At 48.7% G+C, this 21,104-nt stretch overlaps 1 protein-coding gene across 2 annotated transcripts in view; it reads right to left on the bottom strand.

Annotated features, from left to right (window-relative positions):
- The window catches only part of LOC140714035 (chondroitin sulfate proteoglycan 4-like), a 192,681-nt gene that overhangs the window by 137,287 nt on the left and 34,290 nt on the right, over positions 1–21,104 (bottom strand). For both annotated transcript variants that reach the window (XM_073024695.1, XM_073024694.1), the window contains exon 2: positions 1,368–1,531. In XM_073024695.1, the coding sequence (XP_072880796.1) occupies positions 1,368–1,531 (164 nt within the window). The remainder of the gene's footprint in view (positions 1–1,367; positions 1,532–21,104) is intronic.

Here is a 21,104-nt window from a genome sequence, read left to right as displayed (position 1 = left end):
GGAAGTTAGAGAAGTCAATGTTAATGCCATCAGGTTGGAGGCTACCCAGCCAGTATATAAGGTGTTGTTCCTCCAACCTGAGTTTGGATTGGACTGAGTTCCTGTTGACAGTTACTTTATTTCCTTTAAACAATGACCAACAAACTGGACTTGGTAGTTTATTATTCTCAGAGCAGCTGCAGGTTTACTTACACTTAAAAATTCAGTGCACACATGCTGCTGTCACTGGGCAAAAAATTTGCACAGCACAAGATTTTTGTGCACACTGGTCATTACAAATTGGTTCTGGAGGGAATGAATGAAAGTTTAGGATGGGCAGGGTACCAGTGTAGGCTGCCTTGTCCTAAATTGTGGCAAGCACTTTTCAATGTTGCTGGGAACGCTTTGGCAAGTTACTCTTTTCTTGGCACCTTAATCCATTCCCTGTAAGAGAGAAGTGTAATGGAATGCTTTCCATTACGATGAACATGTGGACAGTAATAAATGTCAGCAGAGAGGATACCCTAGAGTTGCACATTCACCATACAGAAAATGTACGTGGTTCCGGATTACCATTCAGGACAGAAGAACAAATGGCTACTGTGGGGACAGAGCTCAGAGGTTTACTTCTGTTTTCACACGCAGTGGCTTCTGAATGGACAATGAGCCCATGAACACCACCTTACTTGCTCTCTTTCTGCACTACGTTGTAAATTTGTATTATGGATTTTATAAAATTATGTATTGCAGTGTACTCCTGCCACAAAACAACACATTTCACAACATTCTCCAGTGATATTAAACCTTATTTTGATTCTGAATGGCAATTATTTTGCAGAGTAAAACCAACTGTCAGAGGAACTCAGTGGCTCAGACAGCCTCTGTGCAAGCTGAGGGATGGTCGACAGTTCAGGTCAGGACCCTGTGTCACAACTCAAGGTGTCAAGGAAAGAGAGGTGAGAGGAAGGGGTGATCCACAGCCAGGTGAAGTGGACAACAATGGACACATGGAGGAAGGCAGGAGAGGAGCAGAGGAAAGATGGTATAGTATGAGATAAGTAAGGATGATGGACAGAATCAAAGAGGAGAGGATGAAGGAAGGTGGGCCAAGGGAGAAAAAGCACAGTTGCATAGGGTAGATGGAATGAGATGGAGAAGGTGGCAAATCAAGTAACTGGGAATTGAGAAGCTAGGAGGACCAGTAGGAGTGTAAAAGGAAAACACTGGGTGGTAAATTGGTAAACTCAATGTGGATTACAGACTACCCATACAATATAATTGTTAAAGTGTGATAAACTAGTGCCAGGGATTTGTTCATCTAAAATACTGCCTGTTTTTTATGTCTCTAGACTTGGTTTAGGTGTAGAATACCCTTTGCAGTACTATACCTGTAATGCTCCATCGTGCAACTGCATCAGCAGGTAATTACTGTGGCCTGCAGCCAGGAAGAGAATCCCATTGCGCCTGCTGGTCAAGAACTTCATAGAGAGTCTACTGAAAGTCAGTGACCCTGGCTCCCTCACTTCCACATAACCATCTCCAAAGAGAGATACTGCAACAAATAGGAAAATATAAAATCAATCAATCTGACAATGCAACATAAATGAATCAGGCACAGCAAGTACCAAAATGCCAGAACAATTCTCTTTTGCTTATTTCCTCTTTGTTACATTTACTCAAGATCTTAACTCCTTACTGAAGTATACTTCTAAAAGTATCAATTTTATTTTGCCCAGAAAGACATTACTCTCATACTCCTTCCCCTCCCCCACCTTCTTATTCTGGCCTCTTCCCCCTTCCTTTCTAGTCCTGATGAAGAGTCTCGGCCCAAAATGTTAGCTCTTTATTCCTCTCATAGATACTGCCTGACCTGCTGAGTTCCCACAGCATTTTGCGTGCTATTATTGTTAGGCTTTGACAAAATGTCAATCATTACACTTCTCTGCAGTAGTGAAACCAGTTCTGTTTTTCATTGCTTTCCACCAAAAGCCTTTGAAGAGCAGTATGGCTACTTCCGCTCTTTGTCTGTTCATGTTCCTTTACTCCCACCTCGGCCGGGGAACTCTGCTGGGGAACATACTTGTGAATTCCATGTCCTTTTTGATTCTGGTACCCAGATGTGATTCTGCGGTGTAGGAGAAGCCTATCCAGTGGCATTTAACCTGCACCACACTTCCCTATTTCAAATGTGCTCCCTCATATAAAGGTTGTGTGGATGTTCTGAGGTTATAAAGGGCTCTGTATCAATTGAAATCCTCTCCATAAATGGGAAAGAAGCAGCTAATGATAATTTCTGAGATAGAGGAAAGCACACTCTGACAGAGTGACATAAGAGAGTTTGGAAAAGAAATATGCATGTGAGAGAGAAGCTGTCAGCAAACGTTGAGGAGGCTTGATCCAAAAACAGAGCAGTGGAGACAACTTAGCAGTCAGCGATAACTTTACTAGCAGACTGCAAAGTAAAAAGCCATGAGGGGCCACGAAACGAGAAAGAACAGAAACGAAACACAAGAGGCAACAAGGTAACTGAAGGTTCAGAGAAACTGGTTGAGACCAGCTGGTTTGATAGTGAACAAGCGCTGTGGATGAGAGCTGGGTTCAAATAGGCTGCAGGTGAGGAGTGCGGAATGAGTGGCACTATTAGCAAGATAGAGACTGGGAGGTGCCCACATGCACAGGCCTGACAGAAGCAAGTACAAGTGAGAAATGGAGTGCATTTTCTAATATTGGATATCATTAAATACAGATCTTATGGAGTGATATATATCTATATCTATATTTTATCATCTGTTGCTAAAATCAGTCCTCATTGTTTTACACAGAAAGAAGTCTTGGTGACTTGGCTGCCATCTGCTTTCATCAGTTAGTGTGGAACAGAAGCATTGAACGAGTACAAGTACTGTTTTATGATGGATCCAACAGAATGACTCACGATTTCCTGAGTTACTCTGGCATCGCCTGGATTATTTTCTTCTCTGTCAGAATGTCTAAAAGGCCAAATTTGGTTGTTGGGCAGCATTTCCACTGCAGTACGATCCAACAGCATCACAAAGCCCTGCTTGAGAATAGCAGGCACTCTGCCTTTGGCCTGCCTTATGCTTAGTGCTTTGTTAGCCAGTGATTATGATTTACTCAAAGGAGGACCGCTTGCAGCTGCAGCAACAAGCAACGACACAAACCATGCATGCTTCCTAAAACAAAAGCACATCAAAGAATGTCCACACATAGTGCCCTTTTGAAATAAAAGAGCAATTTGTACGGAAGTAAATTTAGTCCTGGGGTGAGCATTTGACATTTCAAGTGCTCACAAAAAAAAGGAATTTTCACTGTAGATTAAACTTCCCCTGCACTTAAACACAGGAACATCAGTCCAGAGAGAACAGTTGAAGGAGTAAGCTGTGTAATAGAGAGATGGTAAATCAGTATCCGGTACCCCTCACTTCTCCCTCTCTATCCTGAAGATGCTGACAGTCCGTCACTTGTCGTGTGACACCTTCTAAAGCAATTACGTTTCCAATCTGCAGGTTACCAATTCAGCCCATTAATACACACAGTGACCATTTGATTAGCTATCTAATAAAGTGGCCACTGAGAGTCTGCTGCTGTAGCCCATCTACTTCAAGGTTTGACATGTTGTCCACGCAGAAACACTCTTCTGCAAATCACTGTTGTAATGTGTGGTTATTTAAGATACTGCTGCCTTACTGTCTGGCCATTCTCCTCTGACCTCTCTCATCAACAAGGCATTTTCACCATCAGAACTGCCCCTCACTGGATGTTTTTCACACCATTCTCTGTAAAGTCTAAAGATTGTTGTGTGTGAAAATCCCAGGAGATCAGCAGTTTCTGAGATACTCAAACTACCCCATCTGGCACCAAAAATCATTCCATGGTCAAAGTCACTTAGATCACATCTTTTGTCCATTCTGATGTTTGGTCTGAACAACAACTGAACCTCTTAACCATGTCTGCATGCTTTCATGCAACGAGTTGCTGCCGCGATTGGCTGATTAGATATTTGCATTGACAAGCAGGTGTACAGATATACCTAATAAAATGGCCACTGCATATAATAGATAGTTATTTGACCACAGAAAGTGCAGTGGTCAAACCAAATTTGTCCTTCCTTGATTTTTATACCAAGGGTTGTGGTGGAAAAGTTATCCTGATTGGATGTCTGTGTACGGTGATATTTCACAGTGTCAGTGCTGGGATCCTTGCAATCTGTAGAAATCAGCTGCATGGAAATGTCGATCAGTGCTGTGATCTTTGTACTCTGTAGAAATCAGTTGGAATGGTAGGTGGTCTGATTTGTAAATTTGCAGATTACATAAATACTGATGGAGGAAGTTAATCAAACACAGGACGTCGAGTCTCTGTGGGCACTACTCCACATTCTAGAACAAAGAAGACTTCAGGATATAGTCGAGTGCATCACACTACTCACTACTGACCACATCTACACAGAGTGCAGCCACAAGACAGCAGCATCCATTATCAAGGATCGTCATCACCCAGCCCATGCTCTCTTCTTGCTGCTGTCATCAGGAAGGAGGTACAGGAACCTTAGGCCCCACACCACCAGGTTCAGGATCAGTTGTTACCCTGCTACTATCAGGCTCCTGAACCTGTGCAGATAACTTCACTCACCACTACACTGAACTGATTCTACAACTTGTGGATTCATTTTCAAGGACTCTACAATTCATGTTTTCAAGATTATTTATTTATTTATTTATTATTTCAGTTTTGTATATTTGCACATCGGTTACTTGTCAGTCTTTGTGTGTAGCCTTTCATTGACTCTAATGTACTTCTTTGCTCAACTGTGAATGCTGGCAAGAAAATGAATCTCAGCGTTGTATTTGGTGACATATACATACTTTAATAATGCATTTACTCTGAACTCTGAGTACTGTGCCTATAAAAAGTATTCACACCTCCCCCTCCCCTTGAACGTTTTCATGTTTTATTGTTTTACAACATTGAATCACAGTGGATTTAATTTGGCTTTTTGACACTGATCAAAAGAAAAAGACTCTTTCATATCAAAGTAAAAACAGATTTCTAAAGTAATCTAAATTAATGACAAAAATAAAGCCCAAATAATTGATTGCATAAGTATTCACTCTTTCGAGTCAGTATTTAGTAGATGCACCTTTGGCAGCAATTACAGCCTTGAGTCTGTGTGGACAGGTCTCTATCAGCTTTGCACATCTAGACATCTTGACTGCACACAGGTCTCCAAAAGCAGATCTCCATTTAATTAATAATGTGACTTCTAATACCAATTGGCTGCACCAGTGATGATTTGGTGTGTCATATTAAAAGGAGTGAATATATGCAATCAATTATTTTGTGTTTTATATCTGTAATTAATACACAAAATAATTGATTGCATTGTGGCGACCCACTTCCCAGCGCACTCGAACCGGCTCACAAATCGGCACGCGCCAGCATTGAGGCCAGTCCCAAAGAGGGCGCCAAGCCTGCTTCACCAGCAAGGGGAAAAGCCCGCGCGCGGGACGGGACTGTGAATACGCATTCAGCATTCCCGCCAGGGGAGGGCGGGATCAGGAAGGCTTTAAAGCGAGGCCGCGAAGTTTGTATAAACCTCTTTTGTAACTGCAACTCACCGACTCCGTGTTGTTATTGCAGCGCTGCGTGTAGCACACCGCTACAATTGGTGACCCCGATGGCCAAAACGATATTTGGACTGGAGATGAATGACGCCGCATCTGTTCATGCAGTTTCGTTAAAACTGTCAAGCTTCTGGACGCTGCGACCTCACCTATGGTTCCAGCAAGCAGAAGCCCAATTCCACGTTCGGCAGATAACCTTGGATGCCACACGTTACTACTACGTGGTGAGCTCCCTCGACCAGGAGACAGCCGCCCAGGTTGAGGAGTTCATACAGTCGCCCCCGAAGGACGGCAAAAACACAGAATTCAAAGCCCTGCTCATAAGAACTTTCGGACTCTCACGGCATGAGCGAGCTGCCCGCTTACTGCACCATGATGGTTTGGGGGACAGGCCACCGTCGGCTTTGATGAACAAGATGCTGTCCCTGGCCGGAGGTCACAAGCCCTGCCTCATGTTTGAGCAGGCATTCCTGGAGCAGCTGCCCGAGGACATACGCCTGCTGCTGTCCGACACGGATTTCGGCGACCCCCGGAAGGTGACGGCCTGGGCGGACGTGCTGTGGAACGCCAAGAAGGAGAGTGGGGCATCCGTCGCACAGATCACCAAGCCACGCTCCCAGCAGCAAACCAGACCAGGCCCGGCCGCGGAGCCCGTTAACCCCCGAGGCAGGGGTGAGGAGACCAACGAACAATGGTGCTTCTACCACCAGCGGTGGGTGCAGAAGCACGCCACTGTAGCCCGCCCTGCAAGTTCCCGGGAAACGCCAGGGCCAGCCACCGCTGATGGCTACGGTGGCTGGCCATCGGGATAGCTTCCTGTATGTCTGGGACAAGCACTCGGGACGCCGCTTTTTGGTCGACACCAGAGCCAAGATCAGCGTCTTACCTCCGACGAGTTACGACACCCGCAACAGAGAACCGGGTCCCACCCTGAGGGCCGTGAACGGCAGCATAGTAAGGACCTATGGCACCCGTACGGTGCAGCTACAGTTCGGCTCCAGCCGGTTCACGTGGGACTTCACACTGGCCGCCGTAGCCCAACCACTCCTGGGAGTGGATTTTTTGTGAGCTCACAGCATACTGGTCGACCTGCCAAGGAAGAGACTGGTCCATGCCGAGACCTTTCAAACGTTCTCCCTGGGTGAAGCCCAGTTGCCGGCCCCACACCTAGATTCCATCACGCTGTCCGACAACGACTTCACCAGAGTCCTGGCGGATTTCCCATCGGTTCTGGCACCGCAGTTCACAGCAGCCATGCCCAGACATGGCGTACAGCACCACATCCCAACCCAGGGACCACTCCTCCACACCCGTGCTCGAAGGCTTCCCCCGGACAAGCTCCGGCTGGCGAAGGAGGAGTTCAAGAGGATGGAGGAATTGGGGATCATACGGCGGTCCGACAGCCCATGGGCCTCCCCCCTGCACATGGTGCCCAAAGCCACAGGGGGCTGGAGACCATGCGGCAACTACCGCAGGCTGAATGAGGCTACAACACCGGACCGCTACCCTGTGCCGCACATTCAGGACTTTGCAGCAAACCTGCACGGTGCACGGATCTTCTCCAAGGTAGACCTCGTCCGGGGATACCATCAAATCCCGATGCATCTGGACGACGTCCCCAGAATGGCACTCATCACCCCTTTCGGCCTTTTTGAGTTCCTCCGCATGCCGTTCGGCCTAAAGAATGCCGCACAGCCGTTTCAGCGGTTAATGGACGCAGTGGGACGCGACCTGGACTTCGCTTTCATCTATTTGGACGACATCCTCATAGCCAGCAGCAGTCGTCAGGAGCATCTGTCCCACCTCCGTCAACTCTATGCCCGACTGAGTGAATACGGCCTGACAATCAACCCGGCCAAATGCCAGTTCGGGCTTGACACCATCGACTTCCTGGGCCACAGGATTACTAAAGACGGGGCAACTCCTCTGCCCGCCAAGGTAGACACGGTCCGCCATTTCCCCCGACCCAACACAATCCAAGGCCTTCAGGAATTTGTGGGTATGGTGAATTTCTACCACCGCTTCCTCCCTTCAGCTGCCCAAATCATGCGCCCGCTGTTCGCCCTGCTGTCGGGTCCGGGCAAGGACATTACCTGGGACGAGGAGTCCGCCGCCACTTTCATTAAAACCAAAGAAGCCTTAGCAAACGCCGCGATGCTAGTGCACCCCAGAACAGATGTCCCTACCGCCCTCACAGTAGACGCATCCAACACGGCAGTCAGTGGAGTGCTGGAACAACTCATCGAGGGTCGCTGGCAACCCCTGGCATTTTTCAGCAAACACCTACGACCACCCGAGCTCAAATACAGTGCTTTCAACTGGGAACTGTTGGTGCTATACCTGGCAATCCGGCATTTCAGGTACTTCTTAGAAGGTAGGCCCTTCACCGCGTTCACGGACCACAAACCACTTACCTTTGCATTCACGAAAGCATCCGACCCCTGGTCGTCCTGCCAGCAGCGACATCTGTCCTACATCTCCAAATACACGACGGATGTCCGGCATGTCTCGGAAAAAAGGACAATGTCGTGGCAGATGATCTCTCCCGCCCTAACATCCAAGCCCTGTCCCAGGGGGTAGACTATGAGGCACTGGCAGAGGCACAGCATGCAGATGAGGAGATCCCGTGTTACAGGACTGCAGTCTCCGGTTTGCAGCTCCAGGACCTCCCCGTAGGCCCAGCTGAGAGGACCCTACTCTGTGACGTCGCCACCGGCCAACCCCGCCCCGTCGTCCCGGCAGCCTGGCGGCGACGCGTTTTCAACTCCATTCATAACTTAGCGCACCTCTCCATCAGGTCAACCGTCCGGATGGTAGCCAACAGGTTCGTTTGGCACGGACTCTGCAAGCAGGTCAGTGAATGGGCCAGAACGTGCATGCACTGCCAAACAGCCAAGGTGCAGCAGCACACCAAAGCTCTGCCGCAGCAGTTCCATCCTACCCGCCGGCGTTTCGACCACATTCGTGTGGATATCGTGGGCCCCCTGCCAGTGTCGCGAGGAGCGCGGCACCTCCTGACTATCGTGGACCAGTTCACAAGATGGCCAGAGGCGGTCCCGCTCACCGACACCACCTCCGAATCTTGCACCCGAGCACTGATCGCCACCTGGGTTTCCCGCTTTGGTGTACCAGCCCATATTACCTCTGACAGAGGCGCCCAGTTCACCTCCAGCCTGTGGTCTGCTATGGTCAGCCTTTTGGGGACACAGCTGCACCACACAACTGCCTACCACCCACAGTCGAATGGACTGGTGGAGCGTTTCCACCATCACCTGAAGTCGGCTCTCATGGCCCACCTCTAAGGGCCTAACTGGGTGGATGAGCTTCCCTGGGTCCTGCTCAGAATCTGCACGGCACCCAAAGAGGATCTGCACACCTCGTTGGCCAAGTTGGTGTACGGCGCACCCCTGGTCCTCCCAGGAGAGTGCATACCAGCCCCAAGGGGGCAAGAGGAAGAACCCGCAGCAGTCCTGGGCAGACTACGCGAGAGGCTCGGTAACCTGGCCCCCATACCCACTTCACAGCATGGGCAGAACCCGACCTGCGTACTCAAAGACCTACAAAACTGTAAGTTTGTTTTTGTACGACGGGGCGGACATCAGGCACCGCTACAGCGGCCCTACGAGGGGCTGTTTACGGTGATCAGAAACAACAGGTCACATTCGTGCTGGACATTGGGGGGAAAGAGGAGATTTTCACGGTGGACCGACTTAAACCGGCCCATGTGGACTTGGCGTAGCCGGTTGAGATTCAGGCACTGCGGCGCAGAGGCAGACCTCCCAAACAGAGTCCGACCCAGACCATGGACATTGGGGGGTGTATCGCTGGTTCTGGGAGGGGGGGTTATGTGGCGACCCACTTCCCAGCGCACTCGAATCAGCTCACAAAGCAACGCGCGCCGGCATTGAGGCCGGTCCCAAAGAGGGCGCCAAGCCTGCGTCACCAGCGGAAAAGCCCGCGCGCGGAACGGGACTGTGAATACGCATTCAGCATACGAATACAGCATTCCTACCCGGGGAGGGCGGGATCAGGAAGGCTTTAAAGCGAGGCCGCGAAGTTCGAATAAACCTCTTTTGTAACTGCAACTCACCGACTCCGTGTCATTATTGCAGCGCTGTGTGTAGCACGCCACTACAGCATAAGTTTTTAATATGACACAAATTATATTTGTAATTAATTTAGATAACATTGTAGAGATCTGTTTTCACTTTGACAAAGAGTCTTTCTGTTGGTCAGTGTCAAAAAGATCCAAATTAAATCCACTGTGATTCAATGTTGTAAAATAATAAAACATGGAAACTTCCAAGAAAGGGAAGGTGAATACTTTTTATAGGCACTGTATCACAAGATCTAAACAAATGTAGGTTTTGAAAAAAGTCAAGGGGAAAGAATACCAAAAATGACAGGACCCTTAGGAGCACTGATGTACAGAGGGATCTTCAAAGCTCCCTGACAGTGGCAACACGTTGATATGGTGGTAAAGAAGGCAGACAGCATGCTTGCCATCACTGGGAGAGCTTCACTGGAGGAACTCAGCATGTCAGGCAGCATCTACAGTAAGCCATAAAGAGTGACTTTTGGACCAAGACCCTTCATCAGGACCAGAAACATAGACTTTTTATTTTTTTCTATATATGCTGTCTGACCTGCTGAGATCCTCAGCATCTGTAGAAACATTTGTTTATTACACAGGCTGACGGGCAACTTGATACCAGTTTATAACATTCTGAAAGGCAGAGATGGGGTAGAAAGTCAGAGTTCCTTCCCTGGGATAGAAACGTCAGAGCTTTAGAGTGAGAGGGGATAGCTGAAAGGAAGGGTGCAGACCAGCTGACTGACCCAGAGAGTAGTAGGGGCCAGGGACACACAACTATGGCAGCTAGTAGAAGCAGTTAAGATGGCCACATTCAGGAAGCATTTAAACAGACACATGAACATGGAATAGAGAGAAAGAGAAATGGACCATGTGCTGGGAGTTAGGATTAGTTAGAATAGCATCATTGTTGTTACAGACATGACAGCTCAAAGGGCCTTTTCTTCTGCTCTACTGTTCTATGTTTTGTGAAAGATGGTTCTAATCCTGCTGCTAATAGTCATCCAAAAATTCATATGTACACTCAGTGGCCACTTTATTAGGTACACATGTATATCTGCTCATTAATGCAAATATCTAATCAGCCAGTCTCGTGGCAGCAGCTCAATGCACAAAAGCATCCAGTGAGCAGCAGTTCCAGGGGTGAAAATGCCTTGTTAGTGAGAGAGGACAGGGGAGAATGGACAGACTGATTCAAACTGACCTAAGACCATCAGATATAGAAGTAGAATCAGGCCACTCAGCCTGTCTTGTCTGACCACCATTTCATCATGACTAAACCATTTCTCCTCTCAGCCCCAGTCTCCTGCCTTTCCCCCATATCCCCCCTCATGCACTGACCAATCAAGAATCTATCAACCTCTGCTTATATTAACATGAGAAATTGGCCCCCACCACTGCCTTTGGCAACAAATCCCACAGATTCACCACTCTCTGGCTAAAGAAATTTCTAATCATCACCATTCTAAAAGGTTGCCCCTCAATTTTGAGGTTGTGAGCTCTGGTCCTAGTCTCTCCAACCATAGAAAACATCCTCTCCACATCCACTCTATCAAGGCCTTTCACCATTTTAATCAGGCCACCCTTCATTCTTCAAATTCCAGTGAATACAGGCCCAGAGCCATCAAATGCTCTCCATATGACAAGCTGTTTAATCCTGGAATCATTTTTGTGAACTTCCTTTGAACCCTCCCTGGTTTCAGCACATCTTTTCTAAGATAAGGGGCCCAAACCTGCTCACAATACTCCAAGTGAGGCCTCACCAGTGCTTTATAAAGTCTTAGCATTACAACCTTGCTTTTATATTCTAGTCCTCTTGAAATGAATGCTAACATTGCATTTGCCTTCCTCACCACAGACTCAACCTGAAAATTAAACTTTAGAGAATTCTGCACAAGGACTCCCAAGTCCCTTGGCAGCTCAGTTTTTTGTACTTTCTCTCCATTTAGAAAATAGTTAACCCTTTCTTTTCTTCTACCAAACCGCTGACATTGTATTCTATCTGGCACTTCTTTGCCCATTCTGCTAATCTGTCTAAGTCCTCTGTAGGTTCACTATTTCCTCAAAACTACCTGCCCCTCCAGCTATCTTCAATTCCAAAATCTTCCCAACAACTGAGCTAAGAATAACTGACTTATAATTTCCTTTCTTCTGCCCTACTCCCTTCTTGAAGAGTGGAGTGACATTTACATTTTTCCAAGTATTCTGGAACCATTCCAGAATCTAGTGATTCTTCAAAGGTCTTTATGAATGCCTCTACAAATTCCTCAGATACCTCTTTCAGAACCCTGGGGTGTACACCATCTGTCCCAGGTGACATATCTACCTTCTGACCTTTCAGAACCCTGGGGTATAGACCATCCATCCCAGATTACATATCTCCCTTCTGACCCTTCAGAACCCTGGGGTGTACACCATCTGTCCCAGGTGACATATCTACCTTCTGACCCTTCAGAACCCTGGGGTGTACACCATCTGTCCCAGGTGACATATCTACCTTCTGACCTTTCAAAACCCTGGGGTATAGACCATCCATCCCAGATTACATATCTCCCTTCTGACCCTTCAGAACCCTGGGGTGTAGACCATCTGTCCCAGGTGACATATCTACCTTCTGACCCTTCAGAACCCTGGGGTGTACACCATCTGTCCCAGGTGACATATCTCCCTTCTGACCTTCAGAACCATGGGGTGTACACCATCTGTCCCAGGTGACATATCTACCTTCTGACCTTCAGAACCCTGGGGTGTAGACCATCTGTCCCAGGTGACATTTCTACCTTCCGAGCTTTCAGAACCCTGGGGTATAGACCATCTGTCCCAGGTGACATATCTACCTTCTGACCTTCAGAACCCTGGGGTGTAGACCATCTGTCCCAGGTGACATATCTACCTTCTGACCCTTCATAACCCTGGGGTGTAGACCATCTGTCCCAGGTGACATATCTACCGTCTGACCTTTCAGAACCCTGGGGTATAGACCATCCATCCCAGATTACATATCTCCCTTCTGACCCTTCAGAACCCTGGGGTGTACACCATCTGTCCCAGGTGACATATCTCCCTTCTGACCTTCAGAACCGTGGGGTGTACACCATCTATCCCAGGTGACATATCTCCCTTCTGACCTTCAGAACCCTGGGGTGTACACCATCTGTCCCAGGTGACATATCTACCTTCCGAGCTTTCAGAACCCTGGGGTGTACACCATCTGTCCCAGGTGACATATCTACCTTCTGACCCTTCAGAACCCTGGGGTGTACACCATCTGTCCCAGGTGACATATCTACCTTCTGACCCTTCAGAACCCTGGGGTGTACACCATCTGTCCCAGGTGACATATCTACCTTCTGACCCTTCAGAACCCTGGGGTGTACACCATCTGTCCCAGGTGACATATCTACCTTCTGACCCTTCAGAACCCTGGGGTGTATACCATCTGTCCCAGGTGACATATCTACCTTCTGACCCTTCAGAACCCTGGGGTGTACACCATCTGTCCCAGGTGACATATCTACCTTCTGACCCTTCAGAATCCTGGGGTGTACACCTTCTGTCCCAGGTGACATATCTACCTTCTGAGCTTTCAGAATCCTGGGGTGTACACCATCTGTCCCAGGTGACATATCTCCCTTCTGACCTTCAGAACCCTGGGGTGTACACCATCTGTCCCAGGTGACATATCTGCCATCTGACCTTCAGAATCCTGGGGTGTACACCTTCTGTCCCAGGTGACATATCTACCTTCTGACCCTTCAGAACCCTGGGGTGTACACCATCTGTCCCAGGTGACATATCTACCTTCTGACCCTTAAGAACCCTGGGGTGTATACCATCTGTCCCAGGTGACATATCTACCTTCTGACCCTTCAGAACCCTGGGGTGTACACCTTCTGTCCCAGGTGACATATCTACCTTCTGACCCTTCAGAACCCTGGGGTGTACACCATCTGTCCCAGGTGACATATCTACCTTCTGACCCTTCAGAATCCTGGGGTGTACACCATCTGTCCCAGGTGACATATCTCCCTTCTGACCTTCAGAACCCTGGGGTGTACACCATCTGTCCCAGGTGACATATCTACCATCTGACCTTCAGAATCCTGGGGTGTACACCTTCTGTCCCAGGTGACATATCTACCTTCTGACCTTCAGAACCCTGGGGTGTAGACCATCTGTCCCAGGTGACATATCTACCTTCTGACCTTCAGAACCCTGGGGTGTACACCATCTGTCCCAGGTGACATATCTACCTTCCGAGCTTTCAGAACCCTGGGGTGTACACCATCTGTCCCAGGTGACATATCTACCCTCTGACCTTTCAGAACCCTGGTGTGTACACCTTCTGTCCCAGGTGACATATCTACCTTCTGACCCTTCAGAACCCTGGGGTGTACACCTTCTGTCCCAGGTGACATACCTACCTTCTGACCCTTCTGAACTCTGGGGTGTACACCTTCTGTCCCAGGTGACAAATCTCCCTTCTGACCCTTCAGAACCCTGGGGTGTACACCTTCTGTCCCAGGTGACATATCTACCTTCTGACCCTTCAGAACCCTGGGGTGTACACCTTCTGTCCCAGGTGACATACCTACCTTCTGACCCTTCAGAACCCTGGGGTGTACACCTTCTGTCCCAGGTGACAAATCTCCCTTCTGACCTTCAGAACCCTGGGGTGTACACCTTCTGTCCCAGGTGACATATCTACCTTCTGACCCTTCAGAACCCTGGGGTGTACACCTTCTGTCCCAGGTGACATATCTCCCTTCTGACCCTTCAGAACCCTGGGGTGTACACCTTCTATCCCAGGTGACATATCTACCTTCTGACCCTTCAGAACCCTGGGGTGTACACCTTCTGTCCCAGGTGACAAATCTCCCTTCTGACCTTCAGAACCCTGGGGTGTACACCTTCTGTCCCAGGTGACATATCTACCTTCCGACCCTTCAGAACCCTGGGGTATACACCTTCTGTCCCAGGTGACATACCTACCTTCTGACCCTTCAGAACCCTGGGGTGTACACCTTCTGTCCCAGGTGACATATCTACCTTCTGACCCTTCAGAACCCTGGGGTGTACACCTTCTGTCCCAGGTGACATATCTACCTTCTGACCCTTCAGAACCCTGGAGTGTACACCTTCTGTCCCAGGTGACATACCTACCTTCTGACCCTTCAGAATCCTGGGGTGTACACCTTCTGTCCCAGGTGACAAATCTCCCTTCTGACCCTTCAGAACCCTGGGGTGTACACCTTCTGTCCCAGGTGACATATCTACCTTCTGACCCTTCAGAACCCTGGGGTGTACACCTTCTGTCCCAGGTGACATATCTACCTTCTGATCCTTCAGAACCCTGGGGTGTACACCATCTGTCCCAGGTGACATATCTACCTTCTGACCCTTCAGAACCCTGGGGTGTACACCATCTGTCCCAGGTGACATATCTCCCTTCTGACCCTTCAGAACCCTGGGGTGTACACCATCTGTCCCAGGTGACATATCTACCTTCTGACCCTTCAGAACCCTGGGGTGTACACCTTCTGTCCCAGGTGACATATCTCCCTTCTGACCCTTCAGAACCCTGGGGTGTACACCATCTGTCCCAGGTGACATATCTACCTTCTGACCCTTCAGAACCCTGGGGTGTACACCTTCTGTCCCAGGTGACATATCTACCTTCTGACCCTTCAGAACCCTGGGGTGTACACCATCTGTCCCAGGTGACATATCTACCTTCTGACCCTTCAGAACCCTGGGGTGTACACCTTCTGTCCCAGGTGACATACCTACCTTCTGACCCTTCTGAACTCTGGGGTGTACACCTTCTATCCCAGGTGACATATCTACCTTCCGAGCTTTCAGAACCCTGGGGTGTACACCATCTGTCCCAGGTGACATATCTACCTTCTGACCCTTCAGAACCCTGGGGTGTACACCTTCTGTCCCAGGTGACATATCTCCCTTCTGACCCTTCAGAACCCTGGGGTGTACACCATCTGTCCCAGGTGACATATCTACCTTCTGACCCTTCAGAACCCTGGGGTGTACACCTTCTGTCCCAGGTGACATATCTACCTTCTGACCCTTCAGAACCCTGGGGTGTACACCATCTGTCCCAGGTGACATATCTACCTTCTGACCCTTCAGAACCCTGGGGTGTACACCTTCTGTCCCAGGTGACATACCTACCTTCTGACCCTTCTGAACTCTGGGGTGTACACCTTCTATCCCAGGTGACATATCTACCTTCCGAGCTTTCAGAACCCTGGGGTGTACACCATCTGTCCCAGGTGACATATCTACCCTCTGACCTTTCAGAACCCTGGTGTGTACACCTTCTGTCCCAGGTGACAAATCTCCCTTCTGACCTTTCAGAACCCTGGGGTGTACACCTTCTGTCCCAGGTGACATATCTCCCTTCTGACCCTTCAGAACCCTGGGGTGTAGACCATCTGTCCCAGGTGACATATCTACCTTCTGACCTTTCAGAACCCTGGGGTGTAGACCATCTGTCCCAGGTGACATATCTACCTTCTGACCCTTCAGAACCCTGGGGTGTACACCATCTGTCCCAGGTGACATATCTACCTTCTGACCTTTCAGAACCCTGGGGTGTAGACCATCCGTCCCAGGTGACATATCTACCGTCTGACCTTTCAGAATCCGGAGGTGTAGACCATCTGTCCCAGGTGACATATCTACCTTCCGACCTTTCAGAACCCTGGGGTGTACACTATCTGTCCCAGGTGACATATCTCCCTTCTGACCCTTCAGAACCCTGGGGTGTACACCTTCTATCCCAGGTGACATATCTACCTTCTGACCCTTCAGAACCCTGGGGTGTACACCTTCTGTCCCAGGTGACAAATCTCCCTTCTGACCTTCAGAACCCTGGGGTGTACACCTTCTGTCCCAGGTGACATATCTACCTTCCGACCCTTCAGAACCCTGGGGTATACACCTTCTGTCCCAGGTGACATACCTACCTTCTGACCCTTCAGAACCCTGGGGTGTACACCTTCTGTCCCAGGTGACATATCTACCTTCTGACCCTTCAGAACCCTGGGGTGTACACCTTCTGTCCCAGGTGACATATCTACCTTCTGACCCTTCAGAACCCTGGAGTGTACACCTTCTGTCCCAGGTGACATACCTACCTTCTGACCCTTCAGAACCCTGGGGTGTACACCTTCTGTCCCAGGTGACAAATCTCCCTTCTGACCCTTCAGAACCCTAGGGTGTACACCTTCTGTCCCAGGTGACATATCTACCTTCTGACCCTTCAGAACCCTGGGGTGTACACCTTCTGTCCCAGGTGACATATCTACCTTCTGATCCTTCAGAACCCTGGGGTGTACACCATCTGTCCCAGGTGACATATCTACCTTCTGACCCTTCAGAACCCTGGGGTGTACACCATCTGTCCCAGGTGACATATCTCCCTTCTGACCCTTCAGAACCCTGGGGTGTACACCATCTGTCCCAGGTGACATATCTACCTTCTGACCCTTCAGAACCCTGGGGTGTACACCTTCTGTCCCAGGTGACATATCTCCCTTCTGACCCTTCAGAACCCTGGGGTGTACACCATCTGTCCCAGGTGACATATCTACCTTCTGACCCTTCAGAACCCTGGGGTGTACACCTTCTGTCCCAGGTGACATATCTACCTTCTGACCCTTCAGAACCCTGGGGTGTACACCATCTGTCCCAGGTGACATATCTACCTTCTGACCCTTCAGAACCCTGGGGTGTACACCTTCTGTCCCAGGTGACATACCTACCTTCTGACCCTTCTGAACTCTGGGGTGTACACCTTCTATCCCAGGTGACATATCTACCTTCCGAGCTTTCAGAACCCTGGGGTGTACACCATCTGTCCCAGGTGACATATCTACCTTCTGACCCTTCAGAACCCTGGGGTGTACACCTTCTGTCCCAGGTGACATATCTCCCTTCTGACCCTTCAGAACCCTGGGGTGTACACCATCTGTCCCAGGTGACATATCTACCTTCTGACCCTTCAGAACCCTGGGGTGTACACCTTCTGTCCCAGGTGACATATCTACCTTCTGACCCTTCAGAACCCTGGGGTGTACACCATCTGTCCCAGGTGACATATCTACCTTCTGACCCTTCAGAACCCTGGGGTGTACACCTTCTGTCCCAGGTGACATACCTACCTTCTGACCCTTCTGAACTCTGGGGTGTACACCTTCTATCCCAGGTGACATATCTACCTTCCGAGCTTTCAGAACCCTGGGGTGTACACCATCTGTCCCAGGTGACATATCTACCCTCTGACCTTTCAGAACCCTGGTGTGTACACCTTCTGTCCCAGGTGACAAATCTCCCTTCTGACCTTTCAGAACCCTGGGGTGTACACCTTCTGTCCCAGGTGACATATCTCCCTTCTGACCCTTCAGAACCCTGGGGTGTAGACCATCTGTCCCAGGTGACATATCTACCTTCTGACCTTTCAGAACCCTGGGGTGTAGACCATCTGTCCCAGGTGACATATCTACCTTCTGACCCTTCAGAACCCTGGGGTGTACACCATCTGTCCCAGGTGACATATCTACCTTCTGACCTTTCAGAACCCTGGGGTGTAGACCATCCGTCCCAGGTGACATATCTACCGTCTGACCTTTCAGAATCCGGAGGTGTAGACCATCTGTCCCAGGTGACATATCTACCTTCCGACCTTTCAGAACCCTGGGGTGTACACTATCTGTCCCAGGTGACATATCTACCTTCTGACCCTTCAGAACCCTGGGGTGTACACTATCTGTCCCAGGTGACATATCTACCTTCTGACCTTTCAGAACCCTGGGGTGTACACTATCTGTCCCAGGTGACATATCTACCTTCCGAGCTTTCAGTTTCCCAAGAACCTTTCCTCTAGCTATGGTAACTTCACACACTTCGTGCCCCCTGACACCTTGAACTTCCAGAACACTGCTCGCGTCTTCCACAGTGAAGACTGATGTAAAATACTTATTCAGTTTGTCTGCCATTTCTTGTCCTCCATTACTACCTCTCCAGCATCGCATGCCAGTGGTCTGATATCCAATCTCGCCTCTCTTTTACACCATATGTATCTGTAGAAACTTCTGGTATCCTCTTTAACATTATTTGCTACTTACTTTCATATTCCATCTTTACTTCCTTAGTGGCTTCTGTTGGTATTTAAAAGGTTCCCAAAGCTCTAACTTTGCACTGATTTTCGTTCTATTAGATGCCCTTTCTTTGGCATTTATGTTGGCTTTGACTTCCCTTGTTAGCCTTGGTTGTGTTATCTTGTCTTTAGAATACTTCTTCCTCTTTGGGATGTATATATCCTGTGCCTTCTGAATTGCTTCCAGAAATTCCAGCCATTGCTGCTCTGTTGTCGTCCCTGACAGTGTTACTTTCCAATCAATTCTGGTCAATTCCTCTCGCAGGCCTCTGAACTTCCCTTTACTCCACTGTAATATAGATGTATCTGACTTTAGCTTCTCCTTCTCAAATTTCAGGGTGAATTAGAACATATTACGCTCACTGTCCTCTGATGGTTCTTTTACCTTAAGCTCCCTAATCAATTCTGGTTCATTACATAACACCCAATTCAGAATTGCTGGTCCCCTAGTGGGCTCAACCACAAGCTGCTCTAAAAAACCAATCCGTAGGCATCCCAGAAATTTCCCCTCTTGAATTCTGCACCAACTCGATTTTCCCAATCTACCTGCACATTGAAATCTTCTGTGACTATTGTAACATTGTCCTTTCTGCATGCAGTTTCAGTCTCCCGTGGTACCTTGTAGACCACATCCTTACTACCGTTCAGGGCTCTGTATATAACTACCATCAGGGTCCTTTTACCTTTGCAGCTCCTTAACTCTATCCACAACAATTCAACACCTTCTGACCCTATGTCACCTCTTTCTAATGATTTCATTTCATTTTTTACCAACAGAACCACACCAACCCTCTGCCTTCCTGCCTGTCCTTTTGATACAATGTGTATCCTTGGACATTAAGCTCCAGACATAATCTTCTTTCATCCATGATTCAGTGATGCCGACAACATCATACCTGTCAATCTGCGACTGTGCTGCAAGTTCCATATTCCATGTACTGCATGCATTCAAATATAACACCCTCAGTCCTGTATTCACCCTTTTCAATTTTGTCCACCTTTGACGTTGCAACTCATCTTGTTGACTGTAATTTTGCCCTATCAACCTACAGCACAATACTTGCCCTTCGGCCCACAAAGCTGTGCCAAACATGTCCCTACCTTAGAACTAGACTTTACCATTATCTCTCTATTTTTCTAAGCTCCATGTAGCCATCCAGGAACCTCTTAAAAGACCCTATCGTTTCCGCCTCCATCACCGCCGCCGGCAGCCCAGTCCACACACTCACCATTCTCTGCATAAAAAACTTACTCCTGACATCTCCTCTGTACCTACTTCCAAGCACCTTAAAACTATGCCCTCTCATGCTAGCCATTTCAGCCCTGGGGAAAAGCCTCTGACTATCCACACGATCAATGCCTCTCATTATCTTGTACACCTCTATCAGGTCACCTCTCATCCTCTGTTGCTCCAAGGAGAAAAGGCCAAGTTCACTCAACCTATTCTCATAAGGCATGCTCCCCAATCCAGGCAACATCCTTGTAAATCTCCTCTGCACCCTTTCTATGGCTTCCACATCCTTCCTGTAGTGAGGCGACCAGAACTGAGCACAGTACTCCAAGTGGGATCTGACCAGGGTCCTATATAGCTGCAACATTACCTCTCAGCTCTTAAACTCAATCCCACGATTGATGAAGGCCAATACACCACATGCCTTCTTAAGCACAGAGTCAAGCTGCATAGCAGCTTTGAGTGTCCTATGGACTTGGACCTCAAGATCCCCCTGATCCTCCACACTGCCAAGAGTCTTACCATTAATACTATATTCTGCCATCATATTTGACCTACCAAAACATACCACCTCACACTTAACTGGGTTGAACTCCATCTGTCACTTCTCAGCCCAGTTTTGAATCCTATCAATGTCCCGCTGTAACCTCTGACAGCCCTCCACACTATCTATAACACCCCAACCTTTGTGTCATCAGTAAATTTACTGATCCCTCCATTTCCTCATCCAGGTCATTTATAAAGGTCACAAAGAGTAAGGGTCCCAGAACAGATCCCTGATGCACACCACTGGTTACCGGCCTCCAAGCAGAATATGACCCGTCTACAACCACTCTTTGCTTTCTGTGGGCAAGCCAATTCTGGATCCACAAAGCAATGTCCCCTTGGATTCCATGCCTCCTTACTTTCTCAATAAGCCTGCAATGGGGTACCTTATCAAATGCCTTTCTGAAATCCATATACACTACATCTACTGCTCTT

The sequence above is a fragment of the Hemitrygon akajei genome, chromosome 21 (genome assembly GCF_048418815.1).
Source record: "Hemitrygon akajei chromosome 21, sHemAka1.3, whole genome shotgun sequence".
NCBI lineage: Eukaryota > Metazoa > Chordata > Chondrichthyes > Myliobatiformes > Dasyatidae > Hemitrygon > Hemitrygon akajei.
The sequence above is the reverse complement of the archived record's forward strand: the minus strand, read 5'-3'. Positions and strand labels throughout refer to the sequence as shown.